Here is a 26,483-nt window from a genome sequence, read left to right on the forward strand (position 1 = left end):
TGACAACGGAGTGGTAGAAATTCCCTCCATCTCCAAATTACTCAACATCTTCTTCAAGACAAAAACAAGTTCTAATGTACAACTGCCTACATGTATTGGGCCTGAGGTTATCTGAGACAAGCCATAATCTCCCAGGCCTTACCAAATCCATTCTCTACAGCATGGAGGCTGAAGTTCCCCAATACCAAAAGGCGGAGGTTCTCCACCACAAGCTCAGAGACCAGCTCCAGCAGCCTGGAAAGGATCTCACTGGGCAGCAGGGCAGCTAGTACAGCAGTAGGATCCCAAGCTTGTCTCTATAGCCCAACCTAACATAGGGGCACTCGCATCCTCATATTTTAGGAGCAGAGTCCCTGATCATAAATAAGTCTCACAATCAAGGCAAACACACACACATACAAACCTTGGCAGTTTTCAGACAAGGCGACATCAGTGCTGCCTCACCCACCACCAAGTCATGGACGAAGGTTGTCTTGTTGCAAATGGACTTGGCATTAACCTGGGTTTTTACTGACCAATATTTCTAGGTTGTGTAATTGTGTCTTTCCCCAATGTGGGTTCTTAATGCTTTTATTGTTACAATTTTTTCCTCTGTTATTGTTTTAAATTGCATTAATTTATTGTTGTACGTCACCTAGAGCTGCTGTGGCAACTGAGGTGGCTTGTAAATAAATAAATCAGTAAATCAGTAAAATGAGAATTAACAAGTCCTTTACAATATTGATTTGAACATTGCAATGGCTACCATTTTATTTATTTATTTTACTTTCTACTTTCAAGTCAGTCTTATCTCCTGGCAACTGCCTAGACAAGTCCCTGCAGTTTTCTTGCCAAGATTTTCAGAAGTAGTTTGCCACTGCCCTCTTCCTAGAGCTGAGAAAAAGGGACTGGCCCAAGGTCACTCAGATGGCTTTGTGCCTAAAGCAGGACTAGAACTCACAGTTTCCTGGTTTCTAGCCCACTGCCTTTAAGCACTACACCAAACTGGCTATCTATCACAATTTTATTATTTACTATTAAAATAAGATTTTGCCCTTCTGCAAATTACATATTTAGCATGTAAGTCTAATTGATATCTTCCTCAATTTGATTAGTAGAAACTGTTTAATTGGTAGGAAGTTGGATAGAACTTTTGACTTGACAAAATAAAGGTGAACCACAAAATTATGAAATAACAGAAAGTGTCAGATTAAGAATGAGAAAACAAGTTGCACTGGTGCATAATGCTGAATCCAGAGCATTATTTCTACTCCCTATAATTCTACCACTATTGACAGAAAGATCTGAGACCAGAGGAATTTTTTCATTTAAAATTCTGCAAAGCTCAATATTTGTTAGGATGAACAAGAGGAAGAAACGGCATTTTGTTTTCCTTTGCCAGCTAGTCTATAGTTATTACACACAAATGAACCTCATTTATTTGCCCTAGTTTCTGGATTACTATAGATTTGTTACTGATTTAGGGGATCAGTAAGTATGTAGGTCCAGTGACTCTCTGGGCACACCCACAAAACACTTCTTAAATGCTCCTAGCTCTCTTCTCTGATCTCAGAGTTTTGGCAGTAGGGAATTCAAATTTTGGGCTTACACCTTAATAACTGAGCAGTGACTAAATGTATGCCAAAACCCGCTGGGAAGGTATTCCAGGGATCATAAAATTGCAGCCTTAATCATAGAAGTCAATATCTGAAAGAAAGAAAAATCACATCCTCAGCTGTTAGTTACCACATGTACCAAATTCCTCAATGGAGAGAAATCAATTGATGTCAATGTATATTTGCAACAGTTCAGAGTCATGAACTTACCTGCAGAGTTCTGTCCCAACATTCACAAGCTCTTGTCTGGAAAGATGAGCTCCAGTTTTGCGGAGTAACTCAATCACATTGTGATTCCTTTAGGAAAGAGCGGGAAGGGGAAAGTTTACTCTTCATCCTGTTTGTGCTTTAATATCTACACCACCTTCAATCCCTTGATAAGCAGGATCAGAGAGTAATTTCCCACATTGGTTTTCCTTCACGATGGGAGCCTGCAAATCACATCTATGGTAAAGAACATAACCTAAGAAGAAAAATGAAAGCTGTGCTGGGAAGACACCTTCTTGGATTTCTGAAGGTCATGGTGACTACTGGCTGTTTCTCCAGGCTCTTGGGCCAGGAGATCAGGTGATCTTGTTGATGTGACTTCTATGATTGGGGCATATTGTTTACTTTGGGAATCATGGGCCACTGCTTATAACCATTGTTTTAATCCTTGTATGCTACCCAGAGTCACTGTTGTGATATAAGTGGCCATATAAATTTATATAAATAAAATAAAATAAGATTTCTGGGAGTTGCAGTCCCAGTACTGCTGGGGGGCTGATTTACATCCATGCCCCCATGTTAAACCACCACAACCAAATTGGGAATTTTGAATTCAAAATATCCAGGTTTCAGTCACCATTAACCAAAAACAGCACCAAAGCTGTTCACATAGAGATATATGACCAGTGCGAGCCCAGAACAGTTTGCTGAAAGAGGTTAAATCATGTGGTATTTAGTGCCATATTTCCACATCTCATCAAGAGCAATACTTCAAAATATTTCATACTCCACACAGAGAATCAAGTCCTGTTTTCATGTATCTCCCTCACCTTATGGTGGGAAATGGGTCCAGTGGTTTTGCACCCTTTGCTCCCCTGGCTACTTCTATTATGCACTATAACCGTCTTCTTTTTTTCTTTCACAGTCCTCTCTGCCTTATTATTCCCACCCCCACTTCCTCCAATTGTACCTTGCTCTCAGTTATTTGTTACATCCTCACCTCTGGGCTCTGCAGTGCTTTGGATACAGTTCCCCAAAGATGCTTCAGAGTGCACAATCATAGCCCCTGTCTGCAAAGCAACCACTTCTTTTCCCAGGATCATGTGGCAGTTGCAGAGGCCAGTGTATGATTCCAGAAGAACATGTGGATGCTTTAAAGAGTTGCAAACAGGTGCTACGTTCATACTCTTGCATGCTGCAAAACACTTTTTTGGTAGCCAGTCCAAAGCACTGAATAGCTTAGTCACCTCAGATGCAAATCTGCAATGTGTTCGGAAAAAAATCGCAAAGATTAACATAGCCCATATAATTGATCAGCAATGTGGGGGGAAATGCTAGATAAATTATGAAGCTGGAGGAAGAGAAAGAAAACAGCAGAGAGCGAACATCAATACATTTGCTGCAAGTATGGAAATGTTACCATAAATCAGAGGCTCTTCCCATACTCATGAATGAGACCATTTCAGCTCAGCTGTTCCTTAGAAACCGCTGAAACAAAGCCCTTGCTGCCTGGTTGGACTGCCAGTTGTTTTCCAGTGCCTCATGGGCCAAAGTATCTCAATGCAAACCCAATTTTGAATTGTGCAGAGATGTGAAGAGACCGAGGCCACTTTCAGTTTTTGAATTCGTTAGTCACATTAACAAAGCTAAAAATAATAAACCATAAATCAAAATAAACCACCCAACCCCCCCCCCCCCAATTAGGCATCATTGAATATTTTTAATTCTAAAAATCAGCAAGCATTTCATTTTGTTAAAACCACCATTTGTGGTTGGAGAACCATGCTAAGTGGTCTTCCATACACATATCCCCCTTCTCTCTTCCATACTTTTCCTCTCATTAAAGAGACTGTTGAAAAGCACTTCAGACCCAAGTTGGGGCTTTTTCATGGGTACGGTAAGCTATTGACCCATTCCTAAAGGTGATATAACAGCTGCATTTCTGTCTAAAAGTAGAACCAAATCTCTGAAGAATGGAACAGAGGCTCCTTCTGTATCTCTAGTAGATAAGAAAGCAAATCATAAGATTTCAGTCAGATTTCTTCAGGGGTAAAAAGATTTAAAGCACCCTCTACCTAACTTAGGTTGTTAGGTATGTGTGAGACCTCTGAGGCATGAGCTGGAAATTTTTTCTTAGTTTTTTGTTTCCCGGGTAAGCTACATACACATTTTTTTTCAAAATATGTTTGTTATGTCTCTATTGCTGTGTTATTAAAATCACAATATCAAGGCAATTGCCCTTCTCCCAGAAAAAAAATATATTATTCAGTCCTTATTCCCTCAGCACAGATGTATTATTAACTGCTATTGCAATTACAGACCTCACACGTTTGCTCATTATCTTAAATACTTCGTTGCAAGTATTTCGTGAGAAACAAAATATCACCTTACATATTTTCCCCTTTTTCAGTTGGTAGCTAACTCATATTTATTTTTTATTTCAGCACACAACTTATCATTTCTATAAATAAATATTCATGGTAAGTGAAAACAACTTGTACCTCAATTAGCACATACCATGATTGGGGGGGGGGGATAATTGGTTGAATTGTGAACCACCCTGAACTGCCGTTCATGATCCCTCTTTGTGGGCTCCTCAGTACTTGGAATAAAATACTCTGAATTTTACCCAAGTGTCAGTCCACAGAATGCCACAAGACTTTTTCCTGAGGAAACATCCATGGGATTTTTGCACTGTCAGTTCCACATGCCTCTAATTGCACAGGCTCACAGACGCCTTTCTGCACCATCAAGCTATTTTGTAATGCACATGCACAGCTGAAGACAATATGGAAATGCTGATTACACTACTTGAGTACTTGAAAACTCTTTTGAAGACATCAAGGGCTACAAAGAACTTGTTTAATATTCAGGTCAAAATCTGAAGCAGACAGACAACTCATCTGACACAGAAATGTATAATGACTGGGTGGAATTCTTACCGAGTTGCATATAATTATATACAGGTAAGTCAGTGCCTTGAATATGTAAACTGCAAGCCCCGTCTCATTTTTTGTGGCACAAATGCTGAATTTTCTGAAGTAATCACAACATGTCCCATTGATTTCAGTATAATTTATGTGTTCCTGCCCTGGATCCTGGATTATTTCAGATGAGAACTCAGTAGGCAGGGCTTAGGCAAGATACTAACTTCAGCCTCAGCTTCTCATCTGCATTATGAGATTGAACAGACTGTAAAGGTAAAGACCCACTTGGGTTCATCCCCTCAATGGGAAGCCCCCAGATGACACTCCTCAGAGCAGAATATAAATAGAACAGAGATAATCTACATTAGTCATACCACTGATCCACTTAAGAACTGCTATCAGAAATCCTTCTCACTCAATAAGCCAGAGAATAAACCAGAAATCTTTTACATGCAAAGCTATAGCACCACCCTAAACACTCTAAAACATTATTATACATGATAAAGATGATTATAGTTATTATGCTATGAGCAAGTATGAAGATTCCCTAATGCTGACAACTGACATTCTTTATTTCTGTGGAGTCCTTTGTGCTCTCTGAGCTTGGTTGTTTGCTTGTAGACATTTCATTACCTGACTAGGTAACATCATCAGTGCTAATGAGTGTGTGGTTTACTCCCTGTTTATGTACAGTAGCTTGCCCTGCCAGTGTTGGTGGGAGTGTGGTTTCCTCCTTGGTAGTTCCTTGATTAGGGTATTATTTTCTGCTTGATTGTTGGCCTGGTGTTAATCCCTGCTTATCTGGGTGTTGGTTGCTGGAGAGGATGTGTTCTGGTCTTTTTGTTTCCTTCTTAGCTTTTTTATTGTCTCTTTTGGATGGTGTGTAATGTGTCTGTGTCTATGTGCCTATTTGTCTATGTGTCTATATGTCTAGGCACGTAACGATAAACCACATTTATACCCTAATCAAGGAACTACCAAGGAGAAAACCACACCCCCACCAACACTGGCAGGGCAAGCTACTGTATATAAACAGGGAGAAAACCCCACACCCACTCACACTGATGATGTTACCTAGTCAGGTAATGAAACGTCTGCAAGCAAACAACCAAATTCAGAGAGCACCAAGGACTCCACAGTTCAACCCTGAACTATATATATTCTCTTCTATTGGATTCTTTATTTCCACATATGTTTTTAAATGGTTTTTCATAGGCTCACTTGGGATTGGGAGTGCAAGTGACTCTTCATGGGAATGAGAACAGCAAGGATAGTTCCTTCTCTCCAGGAATTTAAAGACATGTTAATCCCACCCCTCAGCATGATGGACTTCATTCCATTATTTTATTTGGTTCTCTGGTGAGAAACAAGGATCTTGATCTTTTACATAGGCTTGGCAAAGTTTAAACATAGGGAGCAACAGAGTAGGAGGACTATATATTTAAAAGAGCCAGAACAAGGTGCATACTTGCAGATGACTAATAGCTTTACCATTTTTATTTGCCCTGTGTTTAAGAAATCATAGACTGTATAAATATCATTGGATGCTTATTTTGCCCCCCCCCCCAGAAAAAATACCAACATTTCAAACAGGAATATTGATGTCTAAGCCCCACGCAAGTTGCTTCTATCACATTTATGAATGCAAAAAGCATTACACAGTTATACCTTAAATCCCATAATTCTTTTTTATTGTTAAAGTTTATTTATTTACTTATTTGGGAAAAATGTTGTGGGAAATTGAATACAAGATAAACTTGCTTTATGAGTGACTAGGCACAGTTGTGGGGGACGTGGTGGCGCAGCGGCTTAATGACGCTGAAAGTTGCCGGCCAGAAATGGCTGACGCTTCAGCGGTTCGAGTCCAGCCTTCGCGTTAAACAGGGTGAGCTCCTGTTTCCTCCCCAGTTCTTGTCAACCCAACAGGTCGAAAACTCACGTGAGTAGATAAATGGGTACTCTCACTCCAGTGGGAGGAAAAATGCTGGTGGTGCCTTGGAAAGGAGTCGGGAGCAGTTGCTGGTAAAACGCGAAAACCGCGCTCGCCCGAAAAGGGCGCAAAGCAACGGAAACCCCGCCTCCTGCGCGTGCCAGCTGGGCTCTGCTCTAGGAAGGAGGCTCTGGCAAACCACTTCAGAAACACTTGCCTTGAAAACTGCAAGGACTCGTCCAAGCAGTCACTGCAGAGTCGGTAACGACTGGGCGCAGATTAAAAAAAAAGGCACAGTTGCAGGCCTGTGTATTAGTATGCATGTAATTTTCTCTCACCTCAAATCTTAAGACTATCAGAACACTCCTGTTGAATGAAAGCAAAAACCTACCCCTGTATATTAATTTTGTTCCACTAGCAGTAATAATATCTAATTCTATCAGATTTAAATCATCCTCTTCCATTTTAAGATTTGCTGTGAAGTCTTCCAGCACAGGGAGCCTAAAGCGATCATTCCAGACTCTACAAAATGATTACTAGTAAGTCCCTTCTAGTCTGACAAGAAAATACACTTGAACCCAAACTTCATTCTGTTCTTCCAGTCCCTCTTTTGGCAGCTTTCAAAAGATCAAGCTCCCTTTCTTATGGGAGTGGTAAAGCAAAAGAATCTGAATAACAAACTCATGTGAAATTCCTCAGGCAGCCCTGGGTGTGGTTAAAACACACATACAGAGACACATTGCTGTTTATGGGAACATCTTGCATAGGCGTGCTGAGCAAGTGCCACCTCTGTTCAACTGTAAGTGTATTTAACTTGCACTAGAGACTCTTAAGAAATTCCTCTCCTGTGTTCTGGTATTTGCACGACCTGGCCAGCCATCATATTGTCACAGATCATTTGGAACAGATGCCAAACGTCTTAGTAAAATACTAACCCAAGAGTGTGAAGAACTGACCACAGTTTTTAGTCTTGTTGACTGGAGATGATGGAAATTGTCCTCCAACAGTTCTGGAACCCATCAGAAAGTTATACTAAGGCAGGAATTTAAATGAATTCTTAAAGAGAAAGCTTTACTAGTGATTGTTGTAGAGGGATGAGCCATGGGGAAAGCTGTTATAAGCAAGTATTTAGATCTATTGCGTCAAACTCTATCCATAGATGTGGAGCAGGCATGCTAATAGATGGTTTATATAGAAAGACATATGATTGCAAAAACTGGACTTTCCTGTTCAATTACTAGGAGAGAGACAATGATATAAGCAGTTAAGCCAATTGCAGAACTAAAAAAAAACAAAAAAAAAAACAGATTGTAGTGTACAGAGAGAGAAGCAGAACATATACAGAGTGCTAAAATTCATTAAAAGGCTAAAAAAAAAAGGTCCTTCCTGATTTTGAGTTAACAAACATTTCTACATGTTTTCATACCCGTGAGGTCCTGAAACATAATGGTTTCTTTAACCGGAATTCTACATATTCCATGCACAATTTTGGATTTGATTCCAAAAAGGTGTTTTGGAACACAGAAGGACAGAAATGTAGCGCCTGTCAAGTGATAGTTGCAGCTGATAGCCATTCCAGGGAAAGACACTGCTGCTTTAAAGAACTGCACATAGATGCTATTTTCATGTGCCTGCACACTCCAAAACACCTTTTTGGCATTGATTTCAAAGTGTTGAACACCTACTCTGTATGACCCTGATCAGTGAAATTCCGCACACCACTGCATCTGCCAAAACATCTTCCCAATAGACTCTAAACATTTTTTTCACAACTGAGAAACTAATAATAACCATATTCAGTCTCCATACTCATTGTATTCCTATACTGTAATAACAATACATACTGTACGTAACAAGACTGAAGAGTGAACAGGAACCATCAGTGTTTTATACTTCCTGTTCTTTTACTATCCTATCCTATCAGGAAGCTTCCTCTCTTTATTGCTTGGGATACAGCACATGATCAAAAACATCCCTTTCATTTCCAGCCATGAAAGTTTATTTGCAAAAGACAGGTTTGTAAAAGAATAAACCATGGGCAAGAACTGTCTTTCAACACATGGTACCCTATGTCCCAAAACTAATATATCAAAATAAAACTGGGCTTCAGTTCAGCTGCTCAAGTCTTACTCTTCCAAGGAGCTTGACCTAAAGTGAATTTTAATAAGATACCTGAACTTAATAGCATTCATCAGTGGAGTAGCTCCTAATCGGTCTTTTGCATATACAGTTGCACCAGACTTCAATAGATGCCTGACTATCTTCAAATTGCCTTCACAGGACGCAACATGAAGTGGAGTACGACCATCATAATCACCAGAGCTCAAGTTTCCACCCTATGATAAAGTTGTTTAAAATGTATATAAAATTGTGTATGTCTTTAAATTGTATATGTTTTTTAAATTCTTCTTCAAATATCTCACAAATATTCATATAATTTTATCCATATAATATCCATATCAGGAATTGGGCTTATCACAAACAAGGAATGTTTCCTCCCCTGTTTTATTCATTAATTTAGTATTATTTCATTCATTCATCATGACCAATGGAGAAGACTAACTTAAAACTACTTTCTGTATATCAGTCCAGAACCCTTGAGGAATATAAAAATATAGTTTGACTAAAGTCTCCAACTATACATATTTAAAGATGCAAATAGATTAGGGGTTTTTTGCACATCCTCTGATTTTCAGGAGCCCCTTTTCACATGGAGAAAGACCTAGATGTTGCCAGTTGTACATGGAGGAGCTCTTTTCAGACATTATTATATTAATAAATGAATCCTGCTCTCCCTCTTTGTACATTCATTAATATAAGCCCTTTATCCAATAATGCAATTTCACATAACAATCTGATGACTTTGCTAAAATTCAGAAGTAATAATATAGTATTAACAATTGGGGCAAACTAAAATATAACAAAGAGGCAAACTCACTTTTGAATTTTTCAGAATAACTGCATATTAAGCAAAAACGTGGGATGTAGAATAAGATAAGACGTCCTCCGTCTGCAGTTGTGAAATATTAAGATTACTTGAAGGACGTACTAAGAGTTAATGGAATTTTAATTAGACTGTAAGGAGCAAAGGAGAAAGTTTGCTGCTATCTATTTGAAAATATAAAAGGGTAGCAGTTATCCTAAACCGTTTCCAGTTTTAATCAGTTGTAGCTTTGGGATTCTTTCTAGTAAATATACAAGGCTTCCTGAAATTGGTTATAGATAATCTAGCTTGTCTGGATTTTCACTTTCCTTCTAGAGCCAGATTCTGGAGGGCATGAAATAACCTCTTGAGAAAATGCAGTTGAGATGACACTGGTGGGTGAAAATTGTTTCACGCTCCAAAACAGTCATATAAAAGAAACGAAATAAGAGGTAGTTACCATGTCCTGTAAGGCTTTTAGGGCATTTAAGTCACCATTTTTCGCAGCTACACATGCCAAAGAAGGAGTCAAGGCATCCCTTACAGCTTCTAGTTCCTGAGAAAGGGAAATAAAACTATTAGTAACCTATATTTCCTCTAACTGTGCTTACATATAGCTGGATTCGTTTGACTAGAGATGCTTGTTTGGAGAATCACTTTCTGAGCAGTGCCTACTAGTACACAGAGGTCTGAGATGCCATACTATATGTGCACAAAGGAGCATACGGACAAGATGGCCCTTTTATCATTTTGAGTTCTATGAAATCACAGCTTCCCTCTCCATTAATCTTGTATTTCAGTCATTCCAGCAATCTTCAGATGCATTTTTGATGAAGCATTTTAAATGTTATATAGAATGGTCTTTCTTTAATCTTTAAGGAAAAAGAAGAGTTAGAAAAAATGAAATTAAATAAAAAAACTTGAATTAAAGAGCCTGGAATAGCTAATGCAATTTAGTATTTGGCTATACAAAGGAAACCGATCGTGCAGATTTTCCTAATGTTCTGAATATATAATTGACTGGAAGAAAACATGATGACCATCTCTTCTAGTGTTGGAGGCAGTGGCTGGTGAGCACAAACAAGAGGGGATGTATTGCACGTATACATAGGTATGGATTTCTATTCAACATCTGGTTGACCTATGTAGGAAGAGATCAGTAGACTACATAGACTTTTGGTCTGGTACAGATGGAAATATCTTTTGTCCTACTTGCTGGGTTCCAAAGTTGTATTGGGCCTGCTCCTTTTGGACCTGACAGTCTCATTTGACACACTTGACCATTGGATATTGTCTAGGATACAGTCCTTGGGCATCATTGGCAATGCACTTGATTGGTTTGAAACTTTTCTGTTTTCTTGTTCTTTAACAGTATTGATGGTGGATTAAAGTCCTGGGAAGGGTGCATCCCTCAGGGATCAGACGTGGGTGCTATTCTATTTACCTTTCCCTTTGGGTGCCCTGATTATGAATCATAGTTCCCAATATCAATGTTTACTGATACTGAACTTTATCAGTCTTTTATGCCTCTTGATGATGATGTGTTGTCAACCACACTGAAATGTCTTATTGTTCATAGAGCAGAACAGTGCCATTTGAGTTTATTCTGGACCTTTCACATTATACTCTCATCTTAGTACAATACAGGGCTATTCACTGCCTCCCAAGTCAAACCAGTCTCTAGTTTAAATTAATAGTGCTTATATTTAGACCCTCCAGTCACAAACTCCCCAGTATCTGTCTGCTTTTATTTCTTCCTACAATCTTGTTTGTTCATTATGGTCTAAAGAGCAGAGTCTTATTTTGGTTTCTTGCTTCAGGGGTGAAGGCTGACATTCTGGACTTTAGGAATCTGATCCCATGACTCAGGACCCCACTTCCTTCCCCCCTTCATTGCTGTGGAAATCAGATACCCCTTAAAATGGATTTAAATATCATATTATTTTATTAGTGGGTTAGTTTGGTTGTTCCTGCTCTTATTTATCTGATAGTTCTAGAGTAGTACCTTTTAAAAATTATTATGGATGTACACACACTCAGTCTTATTCTATGGCACTGTTTTTAATCTACTGTTGTTGTGTTTATCGTTTTGTGTTAATATTTCTTTACTGTACTGATGCTAAATTCCAAGCTAATCTTATTGGACTGGTTGCACTTACTTTTTTAAATTTATACTGTGCCTTGGTAAAAGTGCATAATAAATAAAAATATTATTATTGTTATTGTTGCCAAATAGACTTTTGCCCATGCAGCATGGCTTCTCTTTCCTTTCCTCCACTGCGAACCTTCCTTCCATGCTGCCACAAAATCTCTTCAAGAAAGCAGTAATAGGGAAGGGAATCTTTTCACCATGGCATCTACTTTGCAGTTGGGTAAACTCTTCTGCAATGTCCTCTTTGCTTTAACAAGTGCAGTTTGAACAAGTACCTCTTTGCAGCTGATCAACAGATATTTTGCAATCTCTTGTATAAACTTGCAATCTTTGAGAGTTATCTGGGTTCCAATGGGCACAACAGTCATTTCTCCTCTCAGATTCTTACTCAGCATCTGCATAAAGAAAACAAACAAATTTGAAATCGAAATAAAGAAATCTAAGGTAACTGCAGGACCACCTACTCCAATCTGAATTAGCCTATTCAAGGAGTTCCTACCAGGAGAAGATCCTTGTGGTGCCTCAGTTTTGTGAGGTGGGGCATCTGAGGCCAGAAAGCATTGCTAGTCCATCTGTTGTGTATAATGAATTAAATCACAATCTCTAGATTTTATGCAAGAGGGAAACTTTAAGAAAGTGAAATTAAGAGAGAAGGAAAAAAGAGATGGTGCAAAGTCCCACGTCTCAGACTCATTTCATTTTTTATACATAGTATTCAGGACTAAGATTATGTGCTACCTGGTTTATTTAATGGGCACAATGTGCACATTCACAGAAGCCACTGAATCTTTCACCTGTTAATACTAATTTGAAAGATTCCTATATTCACATCCTATACTGTTGCCTGTCTTATAATCATACATTCATTTATGCAAAGGTAAAACCATATTAAATAGCTTGTTGATAAGTTAACTAAGGCAGGGGCAGTAATCGTAGTAATCTGAGGCAATCATCATCAATCACATTATGCCTTTATTTGAAATGCAAGAACAGAGTAAGAAATGTGGGAGAATGTGGGATAGACAAGGAAGGGTGGTATTACAGACATGAAGGAACTGTCTGAATGTACACTGTGCACTGTGCAAGATAAAGGTGCTCACAATCAATGCTTCAGGGATATGCTGAAGAAGGACAAATGACACAGCAGAATTCAAACTTCCTTCTTCTGGAAAGGCAGAAGGGAGAAATGGCTTCCTGAGAAGAGGAGAGGAAGACAGGCTAAGATGCCAAGATGGGGGGCTGCAAAACATCAGAGATAATAAAGAATGGGAGACCCTTTTAGAAATATGCAAAATTTATAATTCTGGGCAATAGTTTCCAAGCTGGTAAACAATTCTGAACTCTAAAAAGCACACAAAATGGGGAGGTGATTTACATATGTGCTGGACCTCTGGGCTGGACCTATGAAGAGGCCACATGAGGAAGACATCATAGACAGTATAAAAGAGGACTAAAATCTATGTTCGGGAGGAACATTCATTTATCACATTGGGCCTTGATCAGTACATATGCCCTGCTTCCTGACCTGCCCTTCATAGGACTTTCAGGAACATAATTGGTTATTCATACCTAATCAGCTTACAAGGTTAGCAAGGTTAGAAAGGTTAGTCTGTCTAGTTCTAAATTCTTGCTAGAATAATAGACATTAATTAATAGTGCTCAGATATGGATTTGGGAATTAGGGGTGTTTTCTCCTATTCTTGTTGACTGTGTATTGGCTTATTCGGATTACAGGTAATCTTCACTTAATGACTGCAACTGGGACTGGCAACTCCATCGCTAAGTGACATGGTTGTTAAGTGAAACATCATGTGACTGCGCCAGACTTACAATGTCAGTTCCACTGCAGTTGTTAAGTGAATCACCTGCGGTTGTTAAATATGACATCACGTGACTGTGACTTGCAACTTACTGCCGGCTTCTCCATTGACTTTGCTTGTTGGAAGCCAGCTGTGAAGCTTGCAAAAGGCAATCACATGACTATGAGGATGATGCAATGGCCATAAGTTCAAGGACTGGTCGTAAAACTACTTCTTCAGTGCCGACGTAAGTTCAGATGGTCACTAAACAGGGCAGTCATTAACCAAGGACTACCTGTACAGTATGAAATTGATGAAAGTGTATGTGAAGTATACATATTTGTTGTGTTATGAGTTAAGGTTCCAAGTCAATTTGTCTCAAGAATCTATTTTTGGATCCAATGTACCAAACTCAGCAATAACAGCAATAAAGACCATTGTCAGCCACTGTGATCTGGGAGCTCTTAATCTGTAAGTTGCCACAGCTAAGCGATCTGGTTCTAACACCACTGATATTTAACAGAGGAGGGGGAGAAGTTCTGGAATAATATGGGGAAAAGACTTAAAACAAAATTAAAACAGTGCTGCAGAATACACGCAGAAGCATTCTGCTTGTGTAATGCAGAATGCTTCCCTGATTAGAGAGAATATGGGAATATACATGCCTAGTGATATCTATCTAGAAGCATGGCTGTACAAAGTTAAAGAAAGCATGAGTACTGTGGGAAAGACTATCTCACTTTTAGCACTGTTTAGGCATGCCTTAAAAAGAATCAAAGAAAGAGAACTTTGTAGGTGTGGGAATATTTCACTTACTTTCCAGGGGAAGTTAGGTCCTGATTTTTTTAATATACAGTATACAAAGACTATTCCCATGCAATAGGATAACTTTTAGCAAGGGACACATGTAGCTGTTTCCTCTACACCAGGTTTCAGCTATGCCCATTCTTTAGCAGCATTTCTAACTCAATTATAAATGAGTAACCAGAGCAGATACTCTTCATATCGGGTTAAATTCTGTAGGTTAATCTTAAATACAACACTAGTCCTCAGAACATAGCCTGCAGGACCAGAGAATGCTGCAGGCTTTGAAACTGTAATTGAGTGGACCCAGTTATCATTAGGTGGATTGCATATGTATACAACATATACAGATCTTCCTCACAGTTCACCAGGTATCCGTCGGTTACAGGTAATACATTGCAGAAGAATATGTAGAACTCTGTTGCTGCATGTGCAAAACTCTGCAGTATTTTCTTGGTTTGCTAGTTTTTACACTAGACATTGAACTAGGAGTACCTAAAGATCTCCATTTGCTCCATAAACCACATTGAGAGCATACCGTGGGAGATTCTTTATTAAAATGGGGCTCTCTTCCACTAGCAGCAGCTAAATTAGGAATAGGTAATTTGATACTATTTTTTCAGCCTCTGAGGGCTGCAAGAAACATGATGAATGGGCAGCAATTGAATGTTAAGGGCTTTCATTTTACTTTGGGGCAGAACTTTATAAAAAGACTTCAGCAGGATTTTTCACTGCTTTGCCTCTGAAATTCAGCAGGCAACAACTGGTTCTGACAATCACTCGGGAGTGGAAGTAAGCTGCTCCCCTTTTTTTTTATTTTGGAGCCAAGATTAACTTGGGATTTTTGATATATCCCGAGACGTTTGGAGGAGAATAGTATATCAAAATCATCATTAAATTTTCAATATTAGCTTTGCTGTTACTATCATGATTCTTATTTATTCTTATTCTTATGAATCATGATTGGACTTACCCATGTCCACTGACTCCACTGGGTGTATTTTCACACACATTAATAATCAGACAAATTATCTTGGTAAGTTTTAACCTTGCTTAGGTTTTTTTGTAGCTCAGTATGTTGTGAGAACCCAGCCAACATCAGGAGCAGGCTGTTCTTTGAGGAATATAGACAGAAACCATCCTTGGCCAACTGCTACTAGTTGTACAGTTCGTTGACTCCTATGTGCAACAAAGGTAGGGAGACTAGACATTTACCAACTCAAAAGACAAAGTCATTTTACCATTTTCTTTTGATCAATAGTAAGTCCAGGTTTGCTCAGGACATAGGACAGCTTGGCAAGAGCAGCTTCTGGTGTCATATCTCCTCCTGGAATTACACCAGCATCCATAAGAGTCTATATTGAAAGCCATGAGAAAAAAATGCAGCTTGAATTAATGCACTGCTTTCTAAAATAAGTGGACTGAAAAACAGTTCTGCAAGTGCAAAGCAGAACTTATGATTTGGGGCAATTACCAAGTGCAGCCTTCTGTTTCACCCAATATTCTTCCAAAGCTGCAAATCTCAAGAAAAATTTTTCAGGACAGGACACATGGTTATGTGAGAGAATTAGTAAACACCAAACCTCTCACTGTACATTAATGAACATGCTTTCTGCTATTGCACCAATCAATACAATTTAGCATTTGTTATTATTATTTACCAAGTTCTGGATGTTAGTACAGGTAGTCCTTGCTTAACGACTGCAATTGGGACTGAAATTTTGGTCATGATTGCTTTGCTCAACAACTGCAATCTGAGCACTCCCAGTTGCGGTCATTAAGTGATCTCCCAGGTCATTAAGCAGATGGAGCAAGAGCTGTCTGCTGAAGGATTTCAACTCCATGTGGAGCTGAAATCCTTCAGCAGACAAGCTCTTTCGCTCCATCCTCTTTCCCCTTCCCTCTCTCAGCGATAAATGGAACACCTGAAGATTTGAGGCCCATAACTACTCACCACTGCATCCCCTCTTCTTGCACCCTTCCCTGACAGTTTCCAATGGGGAAGCTGGCAGAGAAGATTGTAAATGGTGATCAATGATCGCGGAGCACTTGGCAACCAGTTGTAAATGCAAGCCGGTTGCCAAGCACCTGAAATGTGGCCACGTGACTGCGGGGGGGCGGGGGGTGGTGCAATGTTGTATGATGGCCAGAAGTGCTTTACAGGCTGCAAAGCAGCCTTTCTGAGGCTGTCATAATTTCAAACCGACGTTAAACAAACAGTCATTAAGTATGTGAGAACGCCTAGAGTAAAATCTGAGAATGTAAACAAGATTTTAATTTTATTATTCTTTTGATTTAGATGTCAATGTCATTTTGCTGGGTTGTAGACTGTTGGTCTTGGTCATTATAACAGCTAACTTATATCTTTTTTAAAAAAATTGGTTTTATTTGCTCACTTTTGCACACAGGACACATTTTAAGCACATGATGTTTTAAAATAATAATATCTGAAAGCACAATGTAAAGCTAATCAGGAATGGGGTCTGCCTGTTGAAACCATACCAGTGACAAACCTGGGTTTGTTGCTATAGTATAATGTGACATATTCTTAGTATATTTGCCATGCTTTCAGTTACTAGTTATTTACATATATTATAGGCATGCTCTAATATAGCAGTTGGGCTGTCCGGAATTGAATTTTTGTAACAAGCATCCTATTCAACCTTGAAGGAAAGCCATTGAACTTGGAATCTTCCCAAGATACATACTAGTTGAAAATAGATCAGCATGTTTGTAGCTGGTCTTCTAGAATAGTCCCACAGGTTAGTTTCACTCAAATCCAAATTGTACTCAGTATTTGCCTCTCATACCCTTATATTCCTTCTTTTTCATTACCTCAATGGCAGACTCAGCTATTTGCTAACAGCAAACCTTTGAGCTAAAATACTTCCTGGAAAAGCAAAGTCATTTTAAAACAAAAGAAAAGCAGCTATTAGAAACAGTAAGCATACATTCCTATAACCAGGCTTTTTAATTAAATAGTAAAAATAAACAACAGGTGTATCTTTGCACCTGACAAGTCTTTCTTTGTAAGATGAATTAGGCATAAAAATCACAGCCTTAGAAGTCAGGGATTGGTGGCAAGGACTAGTCATCTTTGGAATACAATGGGGATTATAGAAAAAGAAGTGTTAAAAAGTTCAAGTGCCAGATCTGACACAATTCTATTAATTGGCACTACGACTTAAACGTGGTCCTATCCTACTTCTCAGATCACTTCAGCCTTGGATCTAATCTGCCATTCATGCTATATCTTTTGGAGGCATCCTATCAAGATTTTGGCTAACCAGGGACAATGAAGGAATACATCCCTAAAGCAATGTCTTGACTTTCTTTTAGCTTTTAGTTTTAATCCTAAAAACCTCCAGTATTTTCACTCTAGCATATTATTCCTAAATGTATACAGTAGTCCCTATATACAGTTAGACACAAAATAACATTTCCAAATCATGTTGAAGCATTTCCAAAGCAGTAGAATTATCTTCAGATATGGGCATCACCAAGTACAAATGTTTGGCCATGTGATGCAACCACAAGGCACCTCCAGATATTTTTCAAGAGAGTAAAAGACAAACTTCAATACTTATCTCTCATTTTCAATAACTTCTTAATGAAAAAGTCTTAAAAAGATCTTTAGAGGAATCTAATAATAAAAATATCAAGATTTCAAACTAATAAATACCCTGACTTTCCATACTGGTTCATAACAGCACATTTCCTGAGCCAATGGTTCCCACTTTTAAAAAAATATTTAACTAACTGAACAGAAACCTCCAAACACGTTCATACAAAGACAGCATACTTCAGGAACTTCTGCACAAGCTTCTGCATCAGTTAAGCTCTATTCTGGAACACTGGTAAAGTATAGTGTTTCAAGTTATTGCTTGGTAATAGTGTGTAAGTGGCAGACAGTAGCCCTAACGGTTCCTTCTGACTTTATGATTCCATCAGTGTATTCATATTTTTAAGTCGTAGAGTTTGGGATCTGAATGTCACTCATCAAACCTTCTGGATGGAAAATAAGGCTATCCACCAATCTTACTTAACATCACTCTGAATAATCTAAATCATGGCTGGCTGGGGGATTCTGGGAGATGAAGTCCACACATCTTCAATTGGTCAAGGTTGAGAAACACTGATCTAAATCAAGGTATGCTCCAAACAAGACAAAAGATACAGACAACTAGTAAACCCCTTTCAATCTCTCCTGGGCTGATAACTATATATTTTTTCTCAATCCAGAATGCACCCATCATGACAAACCCGAGGATAATCCTGTGGATTCTCAATCAAGTGTTTCCAGAGACAGTCCACCTTGACTTTCCATGAGACTGCACAGCCTAGATAGAGCTTGTTTGGACTGGCAACTCCCACTTGAACGGCAGGTGATGGTTATGGCCAAAAGGGCTTTTATTCAATGACATCTTGCCCAACAGTTGCAGCCATTTCTGGAACAGGGAGCTTTGTTCCTGCCCACTCATGTTCTTGTCACCTGTTGGCTGAAATATTGCAGTTTGCTTGCAGATAGAGCTTCCCTTGAAAACCATTCAGAAGCTTCAGCTGGTTCAGCAAACAGTGGCCTGAGTTGTTATAGGAATACCGAACTTCACCCATATAATATCACTTCTAGGGATCTGCATTGGCTGCTAATCAATTTCAGAGTACAGTTCAAGGTGCTGACAATCCCTTTTAAAGTTCTACATGGCTGAAAGCCTGGATATTTCTAAGACTACTCCCCCAAGTAGAATCCAGTGAAATCCAGTGCTAAGGGTCCCAACTCTGAGGGAATACTAGCTATAGGGACTTCTCACTGGTGGCCCTCCACTTCTAGAACAGCCTACCCTTATTTGGACTATCTCCTCCTTGTTACACTTGAAAGAGCTGTGAACACTTGATTTTGCTACCTGATATGTATATGTATATGTACCTGAACCTTCTTGTTATTATGCTTATGTTAATGAGGATTATGTTTTAATTTGAAATCTTTAGAAATGGAGTGGCCTACAAGAAAAAAGAAGTAAGCATGTTAGCTAGCTAAGCACGTTATTTAAATCAGCCATCAAAAAACAAGTATCCTACAAATGTATTTAAAATTATGGGAATTGTACTGTAATATATCTGGAGAGCACCAAGATGGGAAGATTGACTGAGATTGCAGAATTCCTCTTACCTTTCCTGTAGCATAGACTGAAGACACGGATCCTCGCAGACATTGGGTGCAATTCAAAATCACAACATTGGAATCAGTAGCTTTCCTCAGCAATTCTAGCAGTTCTGGACAATTATTAGGGGCATTTCCACTGCCATAGGTCTCAAGGACAATCCCTTCCATAGAGCTCTGAAGAAATGCCCTTACCTGCTTGGAAAAGGAAAACTGCAATAAGAAATTCCAGTTCAAAAATCATTTGACTCATGCAATACAATTTTATTTTTTCTCAGATCAATCCAAAAAGTATGGATAATCACATTAGCACTGTAATGAAGAATATAAGTGACTCAGAGTTGTCTTTTGACTGGAGTGGCATAGAAGCCTTAGTAAATAACATTTAAAAAATGAACTGAAGTGCTAAATATTTAAGATTAATAAGAGACTGTTACATTATGCACATGTGTATATAAACACACACTCGCACACAGATGCCAACACTTATACAAGATACAACAGTTTGTAGCATCTCCCATCACTGGCTATAGCTGGCTGGAGTTGCTGGGAATTCTAGGCTGATCAAGAGTGGGGAAAAGTATAGCTAATAGATACAGTCCTGCACTGTGTACAAAGAAATGTTGAGTAAGCAGAGATGGGCTATACTGAAAAAAAAGAAAAAGAAAAAATATGATGATTCAGAAAAATGCAGGCAACCTGCCTTTTTTAATTATGATGGATTAAAATAATCTGCTTAAATAAGGACATTTAAATATGACTCCAGAGTGAAAAGCTTGCGCTTAGAATTACAGACACCCAACACAGACCTTGAAGGCTATCTGTTAGGATCTCACCTGGTTCTAATCACTAAGCCTTGATTACACAAGGCAGGAAAATATGCTGCTTGAAGTCTAAGACAGTAGAAGCAGATGGGAGATACAAATTTTAAATGGTCTCCCACTTTCTTTCTTTTAACTGTGCTACCGCAGAAAATTAGGACATCAAGAAAAACACACCTTTCCTTTGTTTACTGTACCAACTTGCTATTTGCAGGTGATTTTAATGTAGAGAAGCATATTATTTCCCCACTGCAGCATAGAGGAGCACCGTCAGGAGCACTACCTAAATTGGGCAACAATGGGCTCCATTGTGGCTCCGTCTCTTCCTCCAACTTGGCCAGCCCCCAGGAATGCCCATTGGAATTTTGCCCTGGATCATGCCCAGACTAGCCTCATTCCCAAGCTAGAGCAGCACACTTGTGAATGTGGCCATAGCTATATGAGAGACAGCTGGTAGGGTGCAAGAATGTGAGTAGCCCAAATCTTCTGCTGGAGATGGGGCCAGATTTAGATATGGTGAGGCCCCAAGCTATGAGAAGCTGTAGAGACTCTATCTGGCAAGTACCAACAGAGAATAAAACTATATAACAACTTGGCAAGAATGCTGCCAAGATTTATAACAAACCCATGTTGGGGTGGGGATGGCCCTCTTGAACAGAAGGTGTCAGTGCATGCAGAAACAAAGCATATCTAGATCAACTATTGAGGGTCATGTGACCATATTGAAAGGTTTAATTTAATTTCATATATGAAGTTATAGTAAAACTGTAGCAAATAAAAACGATTCTGAAATTTTAAGCAGCCTCTTCAGACTGTGAGGCCTAAGTGATAGCATGTTTAGGTTATGTCTAAATTTTGGTGTTCATGAGCTCTCTGTTCAACCTAAGCCTCTGTCTTCTTCAAAAGAAAAAAAAGGAATTCCACAACCAATTTGTAAGTATAATGATCGAATGGAATCCATTCTATCATCACTCTATCATCCAAAACTCCCCATTCTGCTATATTCATAAATAAAAAAGTATGCATAATTAATAAATCCTGGGTGCAAAATGTGAAGCCCATCAGCTCCCATTTGGCGGCCCTTGGAACCCTCCAGCATAGGTGAAGCAAAAACATTTTGGCTGCTTTTTTCAGGTTTTTTAGGTGCTTCAGAGGTTATTGAGGAGCAAAATGGGTACTATAAACCCTGCGAAAATTTAAGGCCGCTGCACTCTGTAAAAGCTCTCAAACAAATTGTTAGACTTCAAGCTGTCTATTTTGATCCCATCTGTCTTGTCCATTGTTGCCAATCTTATACTATATTCAGTATTTAAGTTAAGCAGAATATGCATTTTTGTTTTTTTCACTTCCCTGTTCTGTACCACTCTGTTTTTCCAAACCAAGCACTTGCAGCAGCTTTTGGTTCATTGTAAAGATTTCTCAAAAGAGCAAACAGGTGTTCTGGCACACCCATTTAGCCTTAATATATTTTACATTCTGGCATGATCTACCCAATCAAAGGTCTTGCTGTACAATGATCAATTTAAAAAGATAAAATTCCTTCTTGTATTTTCTTGCTCATTCCATTTTTTGTATTACATTAACAATCTGATCTTGTGTTCCTCCACTGCCTGTTCATTTGGCACCCCAGTTTTCATGTACTATATGGTTCTGTTCATTGTAGATCCTTAAGATAGACTTTGACTGTGCAAGCAGTTAGTACAATGGTTTAATCTGCATATTCTCTTACATCTCTCTTCTTTGGAATATAGTAGGTATATACAGCGAACTTTTCCAGTCTCTAGTTCAGTAGTCTTGTTTTTTATTCAACATAGTACTGTTTGGATTTTAACTGTGTCTTGTCCTCCAGCTTTAAACAGTTAAATAGATATTTCATCTGATAGCTTTTCTATTGACAACAGTTTTATTGTATCCTACTTTCTAATGGAGTTGATTTCTGAATATATTCTCTCTCTGTAAATTTTATCTCTTATTCACATGTGATTCTCAATCACATCTGTAAAGGGTTTCAATATAATTTCCCCATCTTCTTTTAACCTCATTTATGTCAATTAAATCTCTTCCATGATTACTTATGAATAATCCTATCTTAATGTAAATTTTCCTTTGATTTCTCTGATCTTCTAAAAACAGTTTCATTTCCCCTTTCATATTATTTTCTCCAATTCTTACTTGAGGTATTTGTCCGTGTGCTTTCTTACTTAACAGTGAAAATCTATGTTTAGTCACCATATGTCACCATATGAACCTTCAGACCATTTGGCCTTAGACATCTGTCTTGTGGGGTGCCTCAGAGCTCTATGCTCTCCCCCCTCCTCTTTAACATCTACATGAAGCTGCTGGGAGAGGTCATCCATCAGCATGGGTACATTATCATCAGTACGCTGATGAGACTCAGTTGTATACCTCTGTCCCTGGCCATCCTGATGAAGCTGTCACAGTTCTATCCCAGTGCCTGGAGGCTGTGGGGGCCTGGATGGGGAAGAACATTTGGCTCTATCCTGCCAAGACTGAGTGGTTTTAGGTTTTGGGCCCCTCAGATCCCAGAATTGGAGAATTTCCATTCTTGACTCTGAGCGGGGTGGCACTGCCCTGCTGGGACTCAGTGCACAACTGGGTATCCTCCTGAACTTACAGCTCCTTCTTGTGGAGCAGGTGGCAGCTATTGCCAGAGGGGGCCTTTGCACAACTTGTCTCCTTTGTCTCCTCTGACTCTGAGCGGGGTGGCACTGCCCTGCTGGGACTCAGTGCACAACTGGGTATCCTCCTGAACTTACAGCTCCTTCTTGTGGAGCAGGTGGCAGCTATTGCCAGAGGGGGCCTTTGCACAACTTGTCTCCTTTTATGGATTGGGAGGCCCCACTCACAGTCATGCCTTAGTCACCTCCCAATTGGATTTGTCACCTACCTGACATGGGACTACCCTTGTAGACCATCCAGAAGCTACAATTGGTCCAGAATGCAGCAGCACAAGCAAATATGGATGCCTCTCACTATTCACTATGCCCATGTGACACCACTACAGGTAATCCTCGCTTAACAATGCTAATTGGGACCAGAATTTCCATCTCTAAGCGATGCAGTCATAAAGTGCGATGTCATGTGATTGTGCCACTTAGTGATCTCAGTTCTGGCAGTCCCCAGTTACCATTATTAAGCGTGGATTGTGCAGATCATTAAGCAAGGGCCTCATGTGACCTCAACTTCTGAATTCCTACCAGCTTCCCCACTGACTTTGCTTGTGGTCACAAATTGTGATAATGTGACCGCAGGACGCTGCAACAGCTGGAACTTTGAAGACCGGTCATAAGTACCACTTGTTCAGCACCATTGCAAATTTGAACCATAACTGAAGAAGGACCACCTGTACTCCACAAGCTGCACTGGCTCTACATTGGCTTCTGGCTGCAATTCAAGGTGTCTTTAAAGCTCTACATGGCATAGGACCAGTATACTTGAGGGATCACCTTCTCACCAGGGTATATGCCTGTCCCATATGCACTCTGGGTCCCTTCACTGAAACAATGCTATTGTGTGGGACCCAGGAGGTGGACCTTCTTGATAAAAGCCCCTTAGTCCCTATAAAAGCCCCTATTTTATGAAACATTTCTCCCAACAGTTGGCCCCAACTTTACTGGCCTTCAGAAAGACTCTCAATACCAGGCTGTTGGGTCATGATGTGTTAGAGCCCTGATTGGATTCTTTCTGTTTGGATCACCATTTTATTGTTTTATTGTTTTGTTATTGTTTGTCAGTTTACATACTATAGTTTTATATTCTTCTTGTTAGATTTTGTTGAATTTTTTTGTAAGCCAGCCAAAAACACCTTGGTTGAGTTGGGCAGCCACATAAATGTGTTAAATAAACTTTAACTATGTCCTTGTTTCCCAAGACTTTGATTTTCTGCCTTTTCCTAACTATTATAACATCCTGTTCTGCAAACAATTTTGATCACTGGCATATTGGAAAATGTATTTAGGTAGTCCTGGAAGCCAAATTTAGGCTACTAGGTAGCAGCATGAAACAGCATGACATTGCCCAGGTAGCATTCTCAGAAATGTTGCCTAATCTCTGCCCAGAGTCAACTGAGCAAGCAAAACTGAGGGTCTCAATAGAGAGTTGTGCCAGATGAAAGGTTTTAAATTTCTTAGACACTGAGAAGAGTTTTGGAACAAGCCAACCCTGTACAGGACAGACAAGCTCCACTTGAACCAAAATGGAACTAGGCTGCTGGCATATCATATAAAAAAGCTGTAGAGCAGCTTTTACACTGATCCTTAAGGGAAAGCCAACAGATATGGAGCAGTATCCAGTGTGGAAGGGTGTACATATTTCAGAAAATAATATAAGGGTTAGGGACAGTATTGTGAGTTAATCAGTGGACATGACAGTTAGGAGACAAAAAGATTCACACTGGCAACATGTGAAAAAGGATCTAGTGTCTAGGCGTTTCTGTGTCAGTCTCCAAGCCAAGAATGGAAAATTAGAGTTCCTCGTTGCAAACAAGGACATAGTTACAGTGCGTACCACATAACAGAAACCTGCTGGGATAGAAAGAATCAATGGGATACAGTCATTCCTAGATGTAAAATGAATATAAAGGACAAGTTATAGGACATATATCTGAAGCTGTACTGGCTTTTTCAGGGAAGTGATCAGAATAAGTAAAGCAAATTGAGATAACAAGTGAAGGTATTTTAGGATATCTTGAGGGATTACAGAGTAACAAATCACTGGGTGTTAATGGGATCCATCCAAGAGTTCTTCCTCACCAACCTTCTAGAGTTCTGTGAGTTAGTGAATGACACATGCATGTAAATGGCTCTGTCAACATTGTATACTTGGATTTTTAAGCAATTCTCAGAATGGTCTATACAGTCTACCTTCCCTTACACTCTCAGGCAGATATAGATAGATAGATAGATAGATAGATAGATAGATAGATAGATAGATAGATAGATAGATAGATAGATAGATAGATAGATAGATAGATAGATAGATAGATAGATAGATAGATAGATAGATATAGATATATTATATATATATAATTTTATGTCATGCCCTGATGTACAGGGTAGACTATACAGTCTACCTTCCCTTACACTCTCAGGCAGATATATATAGATATAGATATAGATATAGATATAGATATAGATATAGATATAGATATAGATATATAATATATATTATTATATATATAATTTTATGTCATGCCCTGATGTACAGGGTTTAACATGACTTCCACCCCCTTTCTTGGAAGTGGGAGTGGGGAAATTTCTCTATTTTTATACAGTATATATCCTCTGTGGTATTTTTCAGTTACACTGACCTCCAGTAGGCACAAAGTTTCTCACCAAATACTCTTGAGTAAACACAGTGGTCAGGAGATCAGAAGACCTGACTTTGAATGACTAAAAAACAGAAAGTAAAGAAGTGAAGTTCTTCAAGAACCTGTATTAGGACCAGTGTTTTTTAACATTTCAAAATTTATTTTGATTTAGGGGTAAGGAGTGAACTGGCCAAGTTTGTGGATGATACAAAACTATTCAGAGTAAGGAAATAGAAAGTGATTTTGAAGAGCTCAAAAAGGATTTTTTAAAACTTGATTAATGGTCAACCAAATGGCTAAAGAGATTCAGTTTAACTAACTGTAAAATGTTACACATTGGGCAACAAGCTGTAATATCTCAGATGTACTAATAGGGTTGGAGCTATCTGCAACCAACCAAGAAAAAGATCTTGCAGTCATTGTGATTAGCTCAGTGAAGATGTTGACAGTGTACAACTATGAAAAAGGCAAATTCTGTGCTAGAGATCATTAGGAAAGCGATAGAGAATAAGACTGCCAAATTTGTAATGCCCTTATACAAATCTGTGCTACATCCCCATCTGTAATACTATGTACAGTTCTGGCCACCTTACCTGAAAAAGAATATACAGAGCTAGAAAAAGTGCAGAAGATGACTATCAAAACAAATCGTAGACTCAAACATTTCCTTTAGGAGAAAAGGCTAAAAAGTTTAGACTCTAACTTGGAAAAATAGTGAGTGAGGCATAAAAAACATGCATGGCATGGAGAAAATGGGCATGGAGATTTTTTTTCCCTCCCTCTTTTAAAATATGATATAATGATGCTGATTGGAAGGCAATTTAGAAGAGACAAA

At 39.0% G+C, this 26,483-nt stretch overlaps 1 protein-coding gene across 4 annotated transcripts in view; it reads right to left on the reverse strand.

Annotated features, from left to right (window-relative positions):
* The window catches only part of ASPG (asparaginase), a 74,398-nt gene that overhangs the window by 22,755 nt on the left and 25,160 nt on the right, over positions 1–26,483 (reverse strand). For all 4 annotated transcript variants that reach the window (XM_007423457.3, XM_025163561.2, XM_088149780.1 and 1 more), the window contains exons 8-13: positions 19,508–19,693; positions 15,579–15,692; positions 12,010–12,129; positions 10,043–10,138; positions 8,832–8,995; positions 1,806–1,892 (exon numbers count right to left, since the gene is read on the reverse strand). In XM_007423457.3, the coding sequence (XP_007423519.1) occupies positions 1,806–1,892; positions 8,832–8,995; positions 10,043–10,138; positions 12,010–12,129; positions 15,579–15,692; positions 19,508–19,693 (767 nt within the window). The remainder of the gene's footprint in view (positions 1–1,805; positions 1,893–8,831; positions 8,996–10,042; positions 10,139–12,009; positions 12,130–15,578; positions 15,693–19,507; positions 19,694–26,483) is intronic.

The sequence above is a fragment of the Python bivittatus genome, unplaced genomic scaffold (genome assembly GCF_059951505.1).
Source record: "Python bivittatus isolate LINGU-HERP-01145 unplaced genomic scaffold, Pbiv_v1 ctg000580_np1212, whole genome shotgun sequence".
Classification (NCBI taxonomy): Eukaryota; Metazoa; Chordata; class Lepidosauria; order Squamata; family Pythonidae; genus Python; species Python bivittatus.